The 19,415-nt window shown below is 39.6% G+C and overlaps 3 protein-coding genes across 3 annotated transcripts; 1 reads left to right on the top strand and 2 right to left on the bottom strand.

The window, feature by feature from the left end:
* The first annotated feature begins 5,740 nt into the window (after positions 1 to 5,740).
* On the top strand, positions 5,741 to 10,678 carry dbx2 (developing brain homeobox 2). Its single transcript, XM_042495505.2, has 4 exons — positions 5,741 to 6,196; positions 7,718 to 7,801; positions 9,668 to 9,852; positions 9,990 to 10,678. Exons 1-4 carry the CDS (start codon positions 5,926 to 5,928, stop codon positions 10,179 to 10,181), a joined length of 732 nt encoding a protein of 243 aa, XP_042351439.1. The 5' UTR covers positions 5,741 to 5,925; the 3' UTR covers positions 10,182 to 10,678.
* Positions 10,679 to 11,052: 374 nt separating this feature from the next.
* On the bottom strand, positions 11,053 to 12,505 carry LOC121950753 (prolactin-like). Its single transcript, XM_042496854.2, has 4 exons — positions 12,347 to 12,505; positions 12,108 to 12,209; positions 11,783 to 11,968; positions 11,053 to 11,262 (listed from the first exon to the last, which is right to left on the bottom strand). The coding sequence occupies exons 1-4, from the start codon at positions 12,500 to 12,502 to the stop codon at positions 11,053 to 11,055; spliced, it is 654 nt and encodes a 217-aa protein (XP_042352788.2). The 5' UTR covers positions 12,503 to 12,505.
* Positions 12,506 to 13,763: 1,258 nt separating this feature from the next.
* szl (sizzled) lies at positions 13,764 to 15,493 on the bottom strand. Its single transcript, XM_042496853.2, has 4 exons — positions 15,056 to 15,493; positions 14,768 to 14,934; positions 14,517 to 14,609; positions 13,764 to 14,389 (listed from the first exon to the last, which is right to left on the bottom strand). The coding sequence occupies exons 1-4, from the start codon at positions 15,334 to 15,336 to the stop codon at positions 14,079 to 14,081; spliced, it is 852 nt and encodes a 283-aa protein (XP_042352787.1). The 5' UTR covers positions 15,337 to 15,493; the 3' UTR covers positions 13,764 to 14,078.
* Positions 15,494 to 19,415: the final 3,922 nt, after the last annotated feature.

Genomic DNA, 19,415 nt, shown 5'->3' with positions numbered 1-19,415 from the left:
AAAACAATGGAAGGGAATGGCTCTGTAGTGGCAAAGTGTCACATCTGGTGTGTGAGAGGGCCTCCAACCCTCTATTCATTATTAATAATACTAGATTTCTTCTGGGTACCGACACAGGAAATGTAATTACTTTGTATTACCCACAAGTTGTCATTTCCTAAAGTGCCATCAGGAAAATAAGAGTCATTAAAGCATGTGCCCAGCCAAGAATGAAAAGTAATAAATGCACACTGTATGAACACACACCTACACTTCTGCTAAGTGCACGCACGCACGCACACACGCACACACACACACACGCACACACACACACACACACACACACACACACACACACACACACACACACACACACACACACTGAATCTCCCAGGACAAGGGCAGTGGAACAGTGAAAGTCCTTTGTCTAAAAGATCCAGATGGGTGATACATTACAGAGCTCTCAGAGGCTTATTCACTTTGGCCATGACTGCACCATATAGACACACTAATGCCATAGACAAAATGGAATGGCTTCCAGTATCTGTGCCAGGATTGGAATGAAGTGCAGAAAAACTGGCCCTGTTGTTCCCACAGGCCTCCCCTGGGATTCATTTGTAGCATAATTCCATGCTATATTGACCTTGTCTGTCTTTCAAATCAGACATTCATGAGTCATATTAAAAACTGTGCACTCTAATGGTTCATTACATCTGAATGTTCATAACATGTTTCATATTCATTCTCACCACTTTGGAGTTTTATGGTCAATTTAAATAGAAAGAAAAGTAAGACTTAGCTGTCAACAAAGAGCCTGTTCGTTCAACACCTGACTTTTACAGGATTCATTTTAAGGTTCTTGTTTTATAGGACGTCCATGATCAGGCAACTGTGAATATCTTTGATCTACTCCTCCCCACTGTGTATAAATGAATGACAACATTGTCGTGTATTCGAGAATTTCATATTGTATACCATTTCTGCCAATAGATACCCCTAAATTTACACACTTGACCTGAAAAGAGCAGCTGAAGTTTTTTCAAACGTGTCACTGTCCCTAATGTCAACTGTTTGAAATATTGTGTGTACCTAATGTCTGTTGTTGAACATGTTTACTGTGTGCTTCTTAACTCTTGTCTTTAAATCATTTATTTTTGTGAAGTACTTTGTAACTTTGCTCTGTAAAAGGTAGGCTACTGTACTAAACAAACTTTCCTTTTTACATTAAAATTCAAGGTTAAGCAAGTTGTTTTATATTTTTGCATTTAGGTGTACTTTGAAACAGTTGACGTCCTAGGACACAAGACACATTTCAGATTTTTTTCTCTGACAATAAAACCAAATCAAACTAAATCAAATCATATTACACAGCCGCTAGTTTTATAAAACGTTGTGGTGTCACTGCAAGAACTGCAGAGCGCAAGTTTAAATTCCTAGAACAACAAAATGCCAGACAATATAGAAACAACTGCATTAAAATATTTAAATAATTGTGTAAAGAATAAAACTGAATATAACTGACCTTTTTTTATTTTCTAGAATATAAAACTAAAGCTAGAGATAATAGCTTTTTAAAAAAAAAATAATGTCACTGAGCTACAGATGGTTCTCATTCTCTCAGTGCCATCTTGTGTGAATGTCAGTGAATTGCAGTAACGCTATCAAGAGTGAAGCAGTACTGAGATACAACAGACTGTGGCACCCTTGGACCATCCCAGGGCTAAATACTAGATGACCTGAGATTCGGGCAACACAGGGACAAGGTAGAGTGAGAGGATCAGAAGAAATAGACTGTGCTCCATGAGCTCCCTCAAAGGTTAAATGCTGATTAGACCTGGTTTAGAAAGGGTTTATCTTTACACTGATGGCAATGATATCTTTTGAGCAGTATCTTCCTGGACTATCATTCCATACAGGACTACCAATTATTAATGTGTAGCAGCTTCAGTGGCTCAGTAAAGAGGCAGCTTTGTGGAGCTCATATCCAGTTTTTATTGACTGTGTTTCAACAATATTTAAGTTGAAGTTTTACAGCGTTTGGCAGCAACCTTTAGTCAACTAATTCTTAAAATAATATTCTTTTAAGCAATCTTTTCAATTTCAAAATTAATATTGTGGTCAGGGACAGCAGATTTTTTTTAAATAAATGAGTATTTTCCCTAATAAATGAATGAATGAACCAAAAGTATATTAAAGATATCCAATAAAATATCAAACTCCACATTACATGAGCTTGGCTTTAACATGCTCCAAAGGCCTCATACTGACGTGCTTTTTTTTTTTGTTTTTCTCAACTTTACTATCGCGCAACCCCCCAGTAAGTGGGAGTGAGTGAGTGGCTTACGTCATTGTTTTGGAAAACTTCCATTTTCTCCACATACACACACTAAAAGAACAAACTGGCATTTTAACATCTATGCACTCTTGTTGGCATTACAGAAAGGCTCCGATTTTGGGTGAGAAAACACCAGCTTAGCATGGACACAAAGGTGAAGCTATGTCTAAAAGATGTGTTTTTAAAGCTTACTGGCTTAATACAGACGTTCTGTTAATCGAAGTATGGTTATGTTGATCTTTTATAGACTGTCCACGCAGTGCAGTTGCTCAACACAGTCACTCCCATTCCCCCTGGATCCTATTGTGAATGTGTGCAGTGAGCTGGCTCATTGGGCCCTCATGGTGAATGGCCAGTGGCCATTCACTCACCATACAGAAGCTCATTAGAACTCTATAGACACACAATTGTGAGGCTCACATTAGAAACTTCCTCCTCTGAGGCACAGACACCGCACACAAAGTGCCAGTTTGCTGCTAAGCTAAGCGCATTGTCTTCCTGATTCATAGAGCTTGGCCCTCCATTCACGATATTAAGTTCGAGTGGTGGAATATCAATTGCGTGTGCAATGGGCCGGTATCTTTTTAAGAGCTTTAGTGGGGTTAAAAAGAGAGAAAAGGGATCTCAGCCGGTCTGCAGAGTGCTAGCTTTCAACAGGGCCATTGTGAGGATGCTGAATGAAGGGACCCCTGTTTTTTTCCCTCCATTTCTGAAAAGAGATGGACATCAAATAAATTCACATGAACTTGCTTCAGGGTGTTTCCAAGACCTACTGTTTAAGAATAGCCTAATTATACCTCCCTCTCCTGGAGAGCTCTATTGGAATCTGGCTAATTACGAAGTGGTGAATCTTAATGATGATACGCTCTTAGCGATGCCTTTTAAAATGGGCACAGAAGTCGTGTGAGATCGGTTCTAACTAGATGTTGATGAACACAGAGAAATATATGATTTTAACAGGAATAAATTATGCTTTCAGATAGTTTTGAGGTGCTTGTAGTAACTTTTAAAGTCTCTACACAGTCTTATTTGTGGCTGAAAGGCTAATTAAAGTGGAAAGAAGGTATGGCTGTAAGAATACACTAAGCAAATATTCTGTGTTATCACATAAAACACACCTTGACCACTATCAGGGTCCTCTAAAAGTGTAAAAGAATACAGTTAATAAAGGCGCAGAGAGCAGTCTGGGGTTCTCTCCTGTTTTCTCTCTGTCATACAAACAAATGACTCTCCACCAAACAAAAAGCCTTGGGGTACTATCACAGCCACTGGTCCATGTGGAGCATGTTAACACACACTCACTACACAAAAGTAGATAGTGCACAGTCTTGCTAACACTCATCATGTGACAGAGCGCTATGCCTTCTCCACCAGTCTGAGGAATAAAACCTCAAATTTGATTACAAGCAACCTTTGGCTCCCTGGCCATCGCACAATAGGCCGAGCTGTCTGGGCCAATTTCCATGCTCAGCATGAGGTATATACACGCGCAGACTGGAGCTCCCTGCCACTTCCCCCCTCCACATCCCTCCCGACCAGTGTGGATATGCCTGTTTACTGTGCCTAAACTCCGGATCTGTCGCCCCTCTTGTTGGACTTTCTATTATGATGCTGAGGATCATTAGTTGCAGTGTGAAAGGTTACACAAGCCTCTCATTGGATGTGTTTGTACCAAAACATCACTACATGCGTGTGTGTGTGTGTGTGTGTGTGTTTGTGTGCCAGTTTTTATTTTACAGTTGCAATCCTGAAATATGTAGCATATGCATAAATGTTGGGGTTTTTTTTGTTTGTTTTATTTTGTTTTGGCACCGGAGACACATCCTTCTCAATATTTAGAACATGTACATTTGTTTCCCCCAACAGATACATAAAAGTAGCAGGGGACTTTTATTTGTTTTCATTTACACCATAAATTCATGCAGAAAAGGCACCAATTGGTGCAGAAAATCTCACCAAAATGAAGGGAATTAGGTATTTGATGCTAAAAATGGTGTAGCGAAGGACTCCCAAATTCTGTTTCGTGTGTGTGAACCCAATGCTGAAACGAAGCCTACGCCCTTCAGAATATGCCCCCAGTACACTGAAGACTGGCACTGAATGAATATTTAAGTGGATGAGCCCGCTATCTGTCGAGCTGCATGGATCTCTCAATGCTGACCTGCAACTGAATCCTACCAGGACTTTAACCCCTCTCTGACCGGCAAATGACCTATGCTGCCCAAAAGTTACCAAATGTAGCAGATGATAATGAGGAATGAAGTTCTGAATCTTGTCAGTGACATACTGACAACAATACATTCATGTAATGGAAAAGTCAAAAATCAAAATATTCTATTTTATAACTTTCATTTTAAAGATTTTAAATAACAGTAAATGCTGATTATGATACGGAACTATTAAAAAAAATCCTGTTATGCAATTGAACATAACTGAGAGAAGACAATCTTGCAAATGCAAAGTCAACACCAAATTATTTAATAAATTAAATTTTGAAGAAATACTTCACCCACAAAATGACCATTTAATCAATTAGTCATGCTGTGTTACCTTTGTGGAAGAAATTTTCACTTTGTTTTTCTTGCATGACTCTGAAAATGGCTAGCATATTGATTTATTGGGGGCCACTTTAATGACAGCAAAACTATATCAAAACATCAGTTTACAAGCTCTTACACAACTCATGTAGTATATAAGTTTCATTTATCCAGTACTTCCCAAAACATGCATTTTCACCACAGACTTACCAGTTAAAACCGAACTGAAAGTGGAACTTATGCAAGAAGTGTGTGAAGTGAAACTTAAACACTATGCTCTCTTCAAAGCCAGTTTTTAATAAAAGCACAGTGCTGCATTCTCCATGGAGGCATGTGAGAAAAGTTTTCTTCACAAACTCCAGGTAACACAGCATGACCAATTCAAATACAAACAGTGATTTTGTGGGTGAAATATTCCTTGATCACAATTGATAAAGACAATTCAGTTATCTAATTAGGCAATGTAAGTTTTACTCAGAGTAGTGAAATTTGCTCAACTTTGAGGAGAAAATGTCTTGTTTTAAAGTTTAATTACATCACTTTGTCAACTCATATTTATTCACACTAAAACAGCCTGTTTTTTAATGATTTTGAAAACCCTCACAGAGCAATGTTTCTGGAATGAAATGGGGAAGAAAAAAAAGCACATTGCAAATGGACTGCTCAGGGGTTTGAATGAGGCACAATGGGAGGCTGGAGAAAAGAGAAAACTATTTACTACTGGAGAAGACTGTTTGGTGCATGTTAAACTTTGGCCAGCAGTTCATTGTCTCTGGTGTCTATCATTTAATAGGCTAGTTGACATAATGAATGAGCCAGACCCACCTTCTGCCACTCCAGAAAGGCCCCAGCCTTATCTGAATTGAGAAGCACATTAGAGCCTCTCAGCCAATCAGGACGCAGCCCTGTAGCAAAGTGCAGGCCCGAAAGAGGAAGAGCAGAGAACTTTTGTTTTCCTCAGAGTTTAATGAAGTTGGCCTGGTCACTCAAGAAGGGATTAAAGGAGAATTTAGTGTCACTGAGCTGTGACTGCTGAAGAGGGAACTCAAGTGTTCGGGTCACTGTGTGAACAGGATGGTCTCAGTTCAGAGCTGCAGCAGGAGGAATATGGCTGGCTCTCCTCCTGCTTTACCGGGCTTTGGGAACTCTGGAAAGAGTTTTCTTATTGACAATCTGCTGCAGTCACCTTCAGCTCGTCCAGAGGGGACGGCAGGTGGACACCTGAGACGAGCTGCATGTGAACGTCCGAGGAGAATCTGGGGCTCTGAGCATGGAGTCTACCAAAGTCAGGCCCACAGTCCTCAGCACGGGAAAGATTTGGGGGGACCACTTCTGCCACACTCAGGTAAACAGTATTTTATACAAGCAGACTTAGTAAGTAAATATAACATATTTGAATTATGTAAAGAATTTTAAATGTGTGAAGAGAGTGTGTGACCCGACGACAACAACTTTTGTTCTGTTCTTTCTTAAGTATTTGATTTCTTCTTTCTAACCTGTTATATTCATGTGAAGGATAAATATTGTTTAACCTGTAAAATCTGATAATTTTTTCCATTTTTAGACTTGAAAGTATTCATGGGTCAACATCCAAAAAGACCATTTACCATTAAAATGTTGCTGCTCTGCTTTTGCAAATGTTCCTAGCACATATTGCTATCAAAGTCAAGAACAACTTAAAGGCCTCTAAAATTATTAAATATATTTTTAAATATAAATATAGGATGGGTCAGTGTAAGCAGTTTATATGCTCCATTGGGGAAATCTTACTCACTACAGTAACAATTTGTGAAATCTAACTTTTCAATATATTTTTTGGGAACTTCATAATTTAACAAATTATGATGACATTTAATAGAAAATACATTAAATGCAATGAATAAAAGAAAATCAGTACCAAATAACTTCTATTACTTTAGTTGATAACATAAATTTGAATACTTTCAGTCTTTATTTAAATAACTAGCTGCAAAACAAGTTAAGATAAATAAAATGCCTAAAATAAATTACTTTAAAACCGTGCAAACTTTACAATAATATAAAATTCAGTGTTCGGAAGATTACTTTTGAATCCAAATAGATTACAGATTGGTAGTTGTGTTAAAATCATAATAAGTAATGTTAAACTTTTTTTTAATTTAAAAGTAATGGAACCTATTACATCTGATTACTTTTTAATCACTTTGATAAAAATTTTAAAGTGGGATATAAATATAATTTTAAATATAATTTTAAATATAAATATAAATATAAATATAAATATAAATATAAATATAAATATAAATATAAATATAAATATAAATATAAATATAAATAGGCTACACCAAAAGAAGGCATTGCTGCTTAGTGACAAGATGCGAAGTGACTGAACAACTGTTACATTATACACACTTTTTACATACAAGAAATATATTCAGATATAACCACCAACATTTTGAGTTGAACAGTACTTTAACACATTTTTCTCAGTAAATGTATATGATTACAGTTAAATTTATTTTGCAATTCAATTCGAGGTAACTAGTTAATCTCCAACAATAAGCACATTTCTAATTATAGCATGTTCTTTAAAAGAGCCCAGTTATTATTTAAGCAATTCCTTTTAAAAACCTTGTTTTTAAATAGTTTCTGGTTGTTAGACTATGTGGTTTTAAAGTCATCCAAATACAAAATAAAAAGTTACATCTGCATGCATCACTTTAAGCTATTCACTGCTGTAAACATGTAGATAAGAAAAATTAGATGAGGTAGGACTCCAAATGCCCCAAGAAGTGGGCGGTGATCCAGTTATAGTCCCAAGTGGATCATGCCTGTCTCACCTGGTTACAACATGTCCATATCTGACTGTCCCTATCTCTCTTTGCAGGTGTACTGAGTAGTGTTTTCCTGCGGAGCCCACAGTATCTGCTGGCATGCTGCGGTGGGTCCAGCCCCCCTCCTGTCTTCTCCAGTGAGTGTTTTATGCCTCATCAGCAATGCCTCAGCTACTCTCTAAGCATTAGCAGCAGGGTCTCCCATGCTTTCCACAGCTAATTACTGATGCAATGCCAAAGAGCTAATTCTCCGCTCAACTCTGCACGGCTCTATTCATAACCATTCACGGCTGTTTAGGATGGGGAAGAGGGGTGGGTTGCAAGGCTTTTAAGAGTCCCTGGGGCCCCCTATTTTGTACTTGCAAATACACACTTTTACTAGCGCAAATATGCAGAGCTAATAAACATCTTGTCTTCTGTCATATTAAGATTATAATTACCAGGTGTGAATTCCTGCTGCTGAATAAGATATTTTGTTTCAAAGCTTACTCCCCCAGCACATTAATAAGTTTGGTTGTCAATCCCAAAAGCTTCAAGTTTAATTTTCAGGCTCATGAATTTTGAAAACATCTAGAAAACCTATACTTGCCTGTGAAATATTCAAATTTTCCTCTAAATCGTGTTTGAAGTGTCTCAGTTCATAAAACCTCAGACCTGTGTAGAGTGCCACATTATACTCTAGTAGTATTAATTGAGACAAGCAGCTGTCTTATTTTGGCACTCTCCCACAGCAATTGGAAGTTATTAGTTTCTGCAACCTATGATGGCTATTAAATGTTGTGGAAAACAGCACAAATCAAAAAGCCTTCATCCCACAGGTCCCTAGAGTCCTCTTAGTAGGCTGACACTTTCCCACAGTGCCCAGCAACACAACAATGCCAAGTCTGGCCGTGACCAATTGGCACTTTCACTCCACCATCCACACGCGACCTCACTGCAATTTTTCACTGCAGCAATGAACTCCGCTTAGCACAAAAAACTTGCCCATTTCTCTACAGAAGAGGGCTGAACCAGGAACATCCCCCGACCATTGTGTGGCTAAAGAGCTTGGTCCGCCAACCCCCCTCCTTTCTCCTGTCCTTCAACTCTCATTCCTGCCCATTGGAGACTTCTTGACTAGGACATAAAGCATTCAATGAAAGTGACTTTTATAGACTTATTCGAGCTCATCTTCACATACAAACTGGCTCCATACCTGCAAGTGAAAAGATTTAGTGTTGGGCCACTGAGCCATCGAGTAATGGCATTTCCATTGAACGGCTCTATTGTTGGTGTCCCACAGGGCTCTATAGTTGGCCCACTCGGGCAGACACACACGTTGCCCAGGGATGACCTGGTAATCAGCTATTTAAGAAAAAGCCATTGAGTCCCAATAGAGAAGTGAGAAGCATGTCCAAACCTGTTATGTGCTCCCCAGAGGTGGTCTATGTGCAGATTTGTCGTACAGATTAAAAAGGCAACATTGAATGGATTGGATAAATTGTTCCACTTGACTTTTGTTGTGCGTGCACCTGTGAGTGAAGTAGCGTGGGATTGCTCCTCACAGTTCACCAAATCCTTTTTTCTCAGTTGAAGTGGCTTTCTATTCTTTTTAGTCACCCCCAGTTTGTTAATTTGGACATATAGAAAAAGAGAAATCAAATTCGAGTGATAGAGTGAGTGTGACAAAACCAAGCATGATCTAGGGTTGAAAAGGTAGGAAACAGGGTATGGCTGGTAAAGTGGTAAATTGGATTTAGAGCCTTTAGGTCAAATATAGTTTAGATCAAGAAACACTTAGGAAAATGATCTATAGCCATATTAGCCAGTAATATGCTGTCTCATCTCATTTCACTACATACACCCTCTTTATTCCCCTGGCTGCTACTTTTCCTTGTTATTTTAGGCTACTCACTCTCCATGGTCCACCAATGGCAATTACTAATAAGTGACCTATATCTCATGTGGTACATAACAGCATGGGTCAAAACATTGACTTTAATAAATGCTTTTTAATGTTTCAGAGGGAGCAAATATTCGAATGTGGTCTGCTGATATAAGTCCAAAGTCACGCAGAGGGATCCTTAGGAGGGCTGTGTTCTCTGAAGAACAACGGAAGGAGCTGGAGAGAACTTTTCGGAGGCAGAAATATATCAGCAAGACAGACCGGAACAAACTAGCAGCTGATCTCAGTCTCAAAGAGTCACAGGTAAATGTAATAGAATCTCATATCCTAAAAGACATTAAACAGACAAAAACATCTGTGTACATTCTTAGCCATATGTCATTTCAGAGCTCAGATGTGACAAAGCTGAACTAAAAGTCTCCATTCTCCCGCTGCCTTAGGTAAAGATCTGGTTTCAGAACCGCCGAATGAAGTGGAGAAACTGTAAGGAAAAGGAGGTTCATAACACTCGCTCCCCTATGGATGAGCTCATGGCCCGAGGTCTTGCTCAAGAAGAGGAAGAGCCATCACAGAATCACTCTGACGCAAAAACAGAGAGATCACCATCACAGAAGAGTGTCAGGGACACATGAGAGGCTGTATTAAGTTGAAAGTAAACCAAGGACTTTCTCAAATACACAAAAACCTGTAAAAAGGCTATAATACTGGGAGTGTGATAAGAAATGGATGGATGGAATGCACTGTCTGTGAAGGCTAACACTGATAATAATAACTTTTTGATGCATGTAGATGTCATATTGCATCATATATGTAATTAGGTTCAATGCTGGGTCAATCATGTCATTGCGTTTTGCTGGCTTCAGTTAGCAATTTACTAGTTATTACACTGACAAGTCTTTCCAGGAAAGATTACCATTTTCGATTGTAATTGCAATCAGTTAAATGCACAAATGAGTCCCTTCATTTAATGCATTTACATATCAGACTTTTTTTTTCATGTTTTGTCAGCTTTACATTAATACTCTACTCATAATTCAAAAGTGAAGTTAAATTTCACTTGTTATATTTTGTAAATATATTTTTTTCATGATCATGAATGCATAGATCAAATGTAAATAAAGTGTTTCAATAAATCCTCACTTCCACATTGCTTGTTCTTACTATGTTGGGCTCTTTGGAGCAAAACCATTTTTATGTTACTGAATACACTTCTAGACACCATTTTCCATTTCTATTGATATATAGAGCATGTGCTACATATCAACATGAAAATGACCAGAAACAATCATGCTCACTTCAGTTTTATTTTTTGACCATTTTATGCTCAATGCTCCAAAGCAAAACTGACAATTTCTGATAACAATAATACTGTAAGAGACATGCACAATCCTCTATAGTAAATGCACATATTACAGAACAGTAAGAACATTAGGTAAGAAAAAGATCCTTTTCTAGTCAGCTAATATTTGAAGATAAAGCACCAGACTGCTTTTGTTATCACTATTAGCAGTCCAGTCCGGGAAGGATGGTGCATTTCAGGATACGGAGATAATTTTTGACTTTGTTAGAGTCCCTGCGGAAGCAATATAGTAGGTCATGATGGTCCATTGAGTTGAGTTCTCCTTGTTTATAGAAGGAAAAGGAAGAAGAGGGGACCACTCTTTCAGGAGACATGTAACCCACAGTGTTGTCAAGCACTCCCAACCGCTTCATCTGAGATACACAGAACAAACATTAAAGGCACATTATTCTTTCGTTTTACCAAGAATGCATGAAGACATGTACCATATGTATAAAAAAAAGCAATTTAAATAAAGTAATATATTCCAACTAGAGTGTGACATATTGCAAACTACCAAGCCTTAAAGCGGCAGTTGGTAACTTCTGTAAACTGTTGTTTTTTTTGTTTTTTTTCATATTTGCTGAACTTGTGGCTCACTGTATCCTGACAGTATCACATGAGACAAATAATCTGAAAAACAAAGTCATAGTCCCCTGTATCTCCTCCTAGTGCTGCTAATGGCATTTACAAAAATACACCATGAAGACACATACAGTATGTCATAGTATGCGAAAAAGACACACTTGAATAAAGTGATACATTCCAACTAGAATTTAAATCCAACTATAAAACACTGCAAATTACCATGCCTTAACATATAATCCTATAATCTATACAATCACTGTTTGGTATAACCACACAACACATGCACAACTAGAAGTATGCCCTTACCTTCTCAGCCATTATTGCCACCCCCTCCCACAGCTCATGCACCATATCACTGATCTGCAGTGCCTTGTTGTAACTGTGGTGGTTGAAGTCTTGATTCTGGTCCTGAGACATGCTCTGGTGGAGTTGAGTCAGGGGGTCACCCCAGGCCTCCAGCAGGCTCAAGATCACCGCTATTAGTTGTTCTCGCTGAAAATCAAAGAGTTGTTCAAACAACTTGATGGTGAAATACTTCTCAACTTTATATCATGTCAGACAAGATGTAGTGACATCATTTATACCAGGAGTGGCCATAAGCATATGTTATATCAATAACATGAGTGCTCACCCCCAGCCTCTGTGCATTCTCCTTATCGTCTGGTGTTAGTATGCCATATGTGTGGCACTTGCGTTTTCCTAAGAGGTTCTTCCTGGGAAAGAAGAATTGCTCCTGCAAACATGGACACACATATCACACATGGTGATATCAAAACCGCCAACACAAACCGGGGTGATTGATGATGGGGTCGGAAGGTTTGATGGATGGTGATGGATGGTCAATGTCAGACTCAAAATAAAAGAACTCACAAAGTCAGAGTGCAGATCGCTGGAGATGCCATGCATTCTTGAAGACTGTTGCATGACCCTGTCAAAGAGATCAGCCAGAGTAGGAATATGGCATCCAGCCTTTCCATAGGCACAGATCGGGGCTGTGACAACCGTCATTGAGAGCTCCAGGTGCATCAGTGTAAGAGCAGCAAGCCAAACTGAGAGGAAACCAAAACTTTTAGACACTAACAGTCATAACAATACATATTAATACAAACTTTGTGTTATTTTGCCATCTTACCCTTTTTCATGGTTCCTTTCTTGCAGTGGAGGACCTGATGATGAGTAGAGCTCTTCTCGCACAAGAGTAACTCTTGAAGTCATACAGTGATGACGCTGACTAAACAAATAGGCCAATACAGGATAAAATTTGATCTTTAGCTTTGTACGTCATACTCTTCGCTTAATTAACTGCTCAACCCAGAGCAGTCAAAGCTTACCCAGGCAGAACTGATACTATACCCTGTAGACAGGCTTTCGCTATTTCTCAATTCAAAGTAATAAGCATTTTAGTGTATGGGATGAATAAAAACTTTCTCTAAGCATTGAATACAGTAAAACTTAATAAAACTTAATGATCTTGATGAAAGTCCCTGGGTGTAGATTTCATGCACCCCTCAATATTTAAGGCATGCGCATTTGCTGGAATTTTAGTGTCTGATGCTCAAATATTGGAGGGGACCACCCCAAAATCCTCTTGTTTCATATGTGTTTAGCATTTTACCATCTGTCAGGAGCACAGCATTAAAATTAACATCACAAATTAAGTATGAAATAAGAACACTTATAAACAGCCCTAGCTAGAACGGTTCAGCCTGGTCGTGAAAACGAGGCTATTCAAATGTAAAGTGAGTGATTTATCTTCTCGTTAGTGCTGCATAGTATGGCCAAGACCCTGGGCCATCTAATCTACAGTGAGTGCAGTCATGAATCATTCTGCAGTTTTACTTCTTTTACAAAGCCACTTTCCACATTATGGTGTGACCTATTTGTAAATGCAAAAATGTTCAAGGTAAAAAGGTATAAAATCCCCATTTAAATGAACACATGCATGTTTTTTTTTGTATCACATTATACGTCATTTCTCAACCTTTTCAATATTTGTAACGACTAGAAGGGCATGGTACCATTATACTGAACCAGTGCTCAGTTTCTCCATCAGTGTGCCACCTTGTGGAGAAAAGCGTGATAAGACAAGAAGCCAACAGATTTTCAAGACCCTCTCATGACTATTGCCCTCAGCTCTGTGCTTTAAAGGGCTAAGCAGTAGGGTCAACAAAAGTTTAATCACTGCATTACACATACTATAGTATAGTTTTGCAAAACATTTTATTGTCATCTTTTGTCACATAACAATGATAAAAAATGTCATAAATACACCAATAGCCTTATAGAATCTACAATCAATTTACAATAATTAATACTATTTACAGGTTAGAGTGCATTCTATTACTGTGTGCTGTCAGAGCAGGGATGAGACAGTGAGCTGCTATGGGAGGCAGACGGTGCTGATATGCAGCTGTTGTTATATCCATTTAGCTTACTTTAAAATTCTCACACCCAATGCTGAGAAACTCTCCATCTCAAAATTTCCCCTTAATTTTGTTTTGATTTGTGTGTCTTAAGTGTGGAATTACATTTGTTCTTATGCAAATTCACACTTCAAACACACATGCAGAGCTCCAGTTTTTACATTTGAGTCTCAATCCACTCAACATCTGTGATGCTTCCATTTGCGTGTAGCCACAGCGATGTTTGCGTCTTTTTTGTGCCAGGGGAAGAGACGAGTGAGAGCAAGGGCGCCATCAGGCTGCACCGAGCCGGTCAGTACGTAAAGCTGCGACCGTCCGGGGCGCACAAGGGCATTGGCACATCGAAGGTTGATGAGGAGCCACTGCTGGAGGAGGTACTGGGTGTCGTAAGGCAGGAGAGGACCCTGGCGGATAAACTCCACACGACCTTCAACTTCATATTCTGGCTCTCCTGTTGGTAGGCGACGGCGATGAAGTTTGGCAGTCACGGCTGTGGAGAAGAGAAAAAAAAATCAATCAGCTGTGTTGGAAAATTACACAAAATTGCGGAATAAAACATGCACAAACAGGACACACACCACCAAACCACAGCGTAGTGAAATTATTCTGAAACTTACCAAAGTCATACTGGCAAAAAGCATCCAAGACTGTTTTCATTGCAGGAGCCTCTTCCACAGATGGGCAGTTTTGGCAGGCAGGTTTGGGTAAGTCTGTGAAAACAAATTAAACATAATTTAACAAAACTGCAGGGCACAGTAATTATAGGAACTCTAAAAGAGAAAGTGCTTGGTAGTCCTTTCTGCCAATGGGATGACAAGGCAATAAAGTTAAACAGAGTTCTAATAATTAGTCTGTGGTTGCTGCATACCTTTGGCAAAGTGACTGAACTTCGTAAGGTGAGAGAGGCACATATCTTCCTCTGCAGGAAAACGGTCACAATCAAGTGCCTCAGGCCATTGGTGACCCTGGCAGGCAAGCACAGGGGCACAGCTGTCCCTCACTGCCACACACAGACTGCGGCACGGTTGGATAAAACTGGAGGAAAGAAAGACAGTATGTTAAACAAAATGACTGCAATAATGACAAAAAACAAGGTGTATTTCAGGGAAAATAAATAAAGATAGTTAGAAGAACGCAAAATGTAAAATCTCCTTACGTGTCAAGACAGTCGGGGGCAAGGAGGGAGCAGAGGAAGGCCTGAGCTTGAGGGTGGCAGCCCGTCTGCAACAGAGGCCTCCAATCCTCTGACCGTGGTACCACCTCGCCCTCTAGGTTGCTGTGACCCAAGAAGTTAGGCAGCCGCATCTCAGAATATCCAACATCCTTGCACACTTTCATCTGATTTGGAATAGCGACGCAACGAGTGGACTGACCCATGTCAAACGCCATTAAAGGACACGCTAGAGCCAGGAGAGCCAAGGTGAAGAACGCAGCCATACTGAAGGGTTTGCAAAATCCAGAGTCCACACCAGAGTGATTTTACTGAGGTTGTTTGTTGTCAGAAGCCTCTTCTGTCCTTGACTGGCTTTGTGGCTGCTGCTGCTTGCTTTATATACAGCAAGGTCAGCCAGACCCATCAGTCTGTAAGTCTGTTATCAACTACCTATCAAAGACGCAGAGACGATGTGTTTGGAGACAACGACTTGTTTTGTGATGACTGCAGACAGAGGGGGGTAATAAGCAGATGGAGGGCGTGTGTGAGGGGGGAATAGGGAGGGGGGACAATGGGCAATCACAACCCAGCTTTCACTGAGTGAGGCCCAGTTACAGAATCTGCTTCCATAGCAAAGACCGGAGGAAGAAAAATAAAGTGAAAACCTCATGGAAAAGAAGTTAAAAAAGCTGACTCTAGGTGTTCAAAGTCTGCAATATGTGGTTAATACAAGTGCTGCTTTCTGGCACAAAATATTTACCATTTCAATTGTGAATCTTATTTTGTTCATTTCCTATATTATATTTGCTTTGGGCACAATAATTAAAGTATACAGCCATTTTTTTGCATTGGCTGATCTGTAAAACAACTAAATCCCATAAAGAGGCTTTGCTGAGGGTCACAAAATGCATCTGAGGTTTATGTAGGCAGACGGGCAGTCTCCTTCATATTGCTAGTCTCTTTCATGTGTCCCTGCTTTCTAATTGGAGGATTTTATCAAAAGGTTCTCATTAGCAAAGGAGCGTCTCTTTAGGCTCACCTGCCTTTGATCTGCCAATAACACAAACACATGAAAAATACTATTAGCCTACCTCTTTGGCTCATTCGATCTGGCACTCGACATAAAAATCTGACTTGAAGTTTAGGGCTCATGAAATAAGGACATATACATATATTTTCTATATACAAGATTTCAACATATCTCATAAGAATGGTACATTGCCATAAATAACCAGAGCAACATCTGTCGTCAGGCAGACGTATACACTCTCAGTCATAACATGCCAACTTCCATTCAAGACAGCAGAGATTTCGTTCTGAGATGCAGACCAGAGGCACAGACATAAGCGCTAATTTGTCTCGCTCTCTCTTTAACAATAGAGCTACATTACAGAATCATCGGATTTGTTTGGATGTCGTCTGTCTGCAGATTTAGATGTGTATCTGGGGCCAATGCCTCTGGGCCTTTTGTAGACTTTCTCTCATGAATCAGAGGTCTCTATCCCACCCAGCCTGCCATGCTCATTGTGGATTCAGACATGCCAAAGTAAACCCCACTCTACTTGGCCCTACTCTCATTTCTGTGCCTGTATACCAGCCCCGTCTGCAGCAAGGTCTACGCTCTTGAAGCCAGCCAGGGCCCTTCATAGGCCCCAGCTAAGCCAACTTTTACAGCCTGATCTGATGAGTGGAGGCTGGTTCCAGTTCGGGTAGACAAGTACTGCCTGTAAGAGGGGGACTAACTGGGCAATTAGAGTCACAGACCAATTTAGGAGAACAATAGGTCCACACATTTAACAAGCTCCCCCTGCCAGGAGCCCAGCAGGGGTCTGTTGTTGGGACTAATGGCTGCCCTGTAGACACAGTGTCTGTCTTGGTAATGTGTGGCCTGCCCCTGCCTCGGTTAATGAGAAGGTGATAGGAGTGTGAGATGAATGGTTGGGCACCTGTCTGTCAACCATACCTTACCCCTGAACTAGAGAGCAGAACTACAGTATCTTGATGTACACTGAACCAAAACACATTCTTCTTAGAAGTTCAACACATTCAGCAGATTTCAGCTTTGGTATCTTTGCAAATGCATTTGATTCTGTTCCAATTCATCCAACTATTAAAAAAAACAAAGTTTATTTTGTGCTAAATATCTGGCAAAATCAGTCTTTAAAATCACAACACCGTATTGCCATTTTTTCTACCATACAAACAGGGCTGGATCTTTATCATTTTTGTACTCACAGTGTGCTTGCAGCTAAAGGCAAGTTAGATTTAAGCCTTTGTTGGACCTTGTAATGCTACTCGCAATGAAATGTAAGACCAATTTTACGCTGACCAAAATTGTAAAGAACCAACACTAATTATAACGGTTAGGGCCAAGTTTGCCCAAATGTTGAAACATAATATATGACTTTTTTTCCACGGTGGAAACAAAAGTAGAATAGAAATGGGAAATATCTAGGGTTTGTAGGGGTTTTCTTGAGTTTGTGTGTTTCACTCTGCATGTGGGATCCCACTGACTTGATTTCGATCATGCCAGGTTTGGAAAACTTTTTGCATAAAATATGCAGAGCCTCATATGTATTGCATTGCTGAAACCTTGCCCAGTTAGTGACAAAGTTAGCAGACAATCGATCCTCGGCTTTGAGCATCCCAGCCAGCAACAAAACATAAGTTTTGTTGGTTCCATTTTCCTGATGTGACATAAATGCTAGCAGCATTCAGTAAACTTGTTACAGAAAATAAATTTTGTCAAAATATTTTGAGATTTTACAATGCAATCTCAGAAAAAAACTATTCAAAAATCCTTTAAAGCTTTTTGAACTACAAAACAAGGGCTTATTTTTATAATAATGAATTCAGTGACTTGTATGACTTTAAGGATCTGAGAGAACCCTGTACTTGGCAGTTATTTTGTTTCAGCTCTATGCAATGTCAATATACTGAGTTGGTTTAGGAATCATGTTTGCTAGTGCACATTATCCAGAATTTATCTTTGGCAGAGATAGCTGCTGTAGCATATGTGTCATGTTTACAATCACAACAATGTCAGTCTGTAATTTCTCCATTTAAACAAGACATTTCCAGTCACTATCAACAGCTCAGTTTTGAAAAACATTTTACTGTTGAGCTGAAAGTAGAGAAGCAAGACGGTATGTGGTGCCATCATTTAGAGAAATCTTGATGCTGCTCCACAGAAAGTAAATAACAAAACACAGCATTCACAAACACTCATACAGCGCCCTCCTCACTACAACAGCACGCCATGGTCAATTTTATTTTAAAATAAAATCTTAAAAGAGCCATTTTGAATTTTCTATGAGTTAGTTACTGTGGCAATGTAAATATACCGATGTCAAACATGTCCCCTAAAGACCTTGCTAAGATAGGTATCTGTATATGCAAGAGTTATTCGCTAAAATGCTTTGAGTAGCATAAAATAAATTCTTATTGGTTATTTTTCCCTCCACAGTACAGTCTTCATGGGCAGAGTGGGACGGCAGTGTAAACACCTGAGACATACATCAAAGACAGAGGTGTGTTTGGGAAGGAAAGGAGGGGGGACAGGCTGTCTGAGCTGGCCTGCCTTACAACACAGTGAACTCAGATAAAAGCTGTCTCCTTGCACATAAGAGACTCATTAACTTAAGAGATTAAACCCCCATTTGCCTCTTTTCTCTTCCCTGATATCCCTAACCCCCCCCCTCTCCATCCTGCTGGGCTCCAGTAGGACTGACAGTCCCTGTGCAGACTGTCAGTAGCACTCAATTGTCACATCCAGTCTCCGGGCCTTGTGGGCAGACGCTGCCACGCCGAGACGAGCAGACAGTTTGCCCCTGGAAACTACAGCGATCTGTGAATCGAGTCAGTACACTAACCCAGGGTAACACACCGAACATGATAAAAGTCATCCATCCATCATGGTCATACAATATCTGCAAAAGTGAAAGGTGTGAACAGTGTGTATAGCACTTATATTATCTTTTGTCACGTTTTTATCTTGTTTCATTTCACTCAATTATTTTTTTCCTTTGCGTTTGTCTCTTGACCTGCTGTAACAAGCGGATTTTCCCCATATGAGATTGAATAAAGTCTACTATCTTGTGTTTTTAAAATCTTGATTTGTATCTAGTTTGCACTCTCAACGAAGAGCCCAGACTTAAGTACTGGGAAATTGCTGACGCTGTTAAAAATCAGGCCAATGCCATTCACATCATTTTCGTAGCATTGTTGTGCAGCCAGATTACCATCATTGTAATTCATAATAATTTATCCATAATCTGTGACAGTCCCATTAAAAAAATCTTGCGCACAGTCGAGCACATAAGCTTAATCATCACAGGGCAAAGAAAAAATGGTGCAGTGTGCT

The sequence above is a fragment of the Plectropomus leopardus genome, chromosome 7, assembly GCF_026936395.1.
Source record: "Plectropomus leopardus strain MGB_pleo_1.0 chromosome 7, ASM2693639v1, whole genome shotgun sequence".
Lineage (NCBI taxonomy): Eukaryota > Metazoa > Chordata > Actinopteri > Perciformes > Serranidae > Plectropomus > Plectropomus leopardus.
Note: the sequence above shows the minus strand (reverse complement) of the source record. Positions and strands in the feature narration are given on the sequence as shown.

What these genes read in the sequence shown, in the direction of transcription:
- dbx2 (XM_042495505.2), top strand. Translation starts at nt 5,926, where the DNA reads ATGGTCTCAGTTCAGAGCTGCAGCAGGAGGAATATGGCTGGCTCTCCT. An exon ending in ACCACTTCTGCCACACTCAG is followed by an intron (nt 6,197 to 7,717) that starts GTAAACAGTATT and finishes CTCTCTTTGCAG; the next exon opens with GTGTACTGAGTAGTGTTTTC. An exon ending in CCCCCCTCCTGTCTTCTCCA is followed by an intron (nt 7,802 to 9,667) that starts GTGAGTGTTTTA and finishes TTAATGTTTCAG; the next exon opens with AGGGAGCAAATATTCGAATG.
- LOC121950753 (XM_042496854.2), bottom strand. Translation starts at nt 12,502, where the DNA reads ATGCACCTGGAGCTCTCAATGACGGTTGTCACAGCCCCGATCTGTGCC. An exon ending in AGAATGCACAGAGGCTGGGG is followed by an intron (nt 11,969 to 12,107) that starts GTGAGCACTCAT and finishes TTTGATTTTCAG; the next exon opens with CGAGAACAACTAATAGCGGT. An exon ending in TGGCAATAATGGCTGAGAAG is followed by an intron (nt 11,263 to 11,782) that starts GTAAGGGCATAC and finishes TGTGTATCTCAG; the next exon opens with ATGAAGCGGTTGGGAGTGCT.
- szl (XM_042496853.2), bottom strand. Translation starts at nt 15,336, where the DNA reads ATGGCTGCGTTCTTCACCTTGGCTCTCCTGGCTCTAGCGTGTCCTTTA. An exon ending in GTTCAGTCACTTTGCCAAAG is followed by an intron (nt 14,610 to 14,767) that starts GTATGCAGCAAC and finishes TTGTTTTCACAG; the next exon opens with ACTTACCCAAACCTGCCTGC. An exon ending in TTTTTGCCAGTATGACTTTG is followed by an intron (nt 14,390 to 14,516) that starts GTAAGTTTCAGA and finishes TCTTCTCCACAG; the next exon opens with CCGTGACTGCCAAACTTCAT.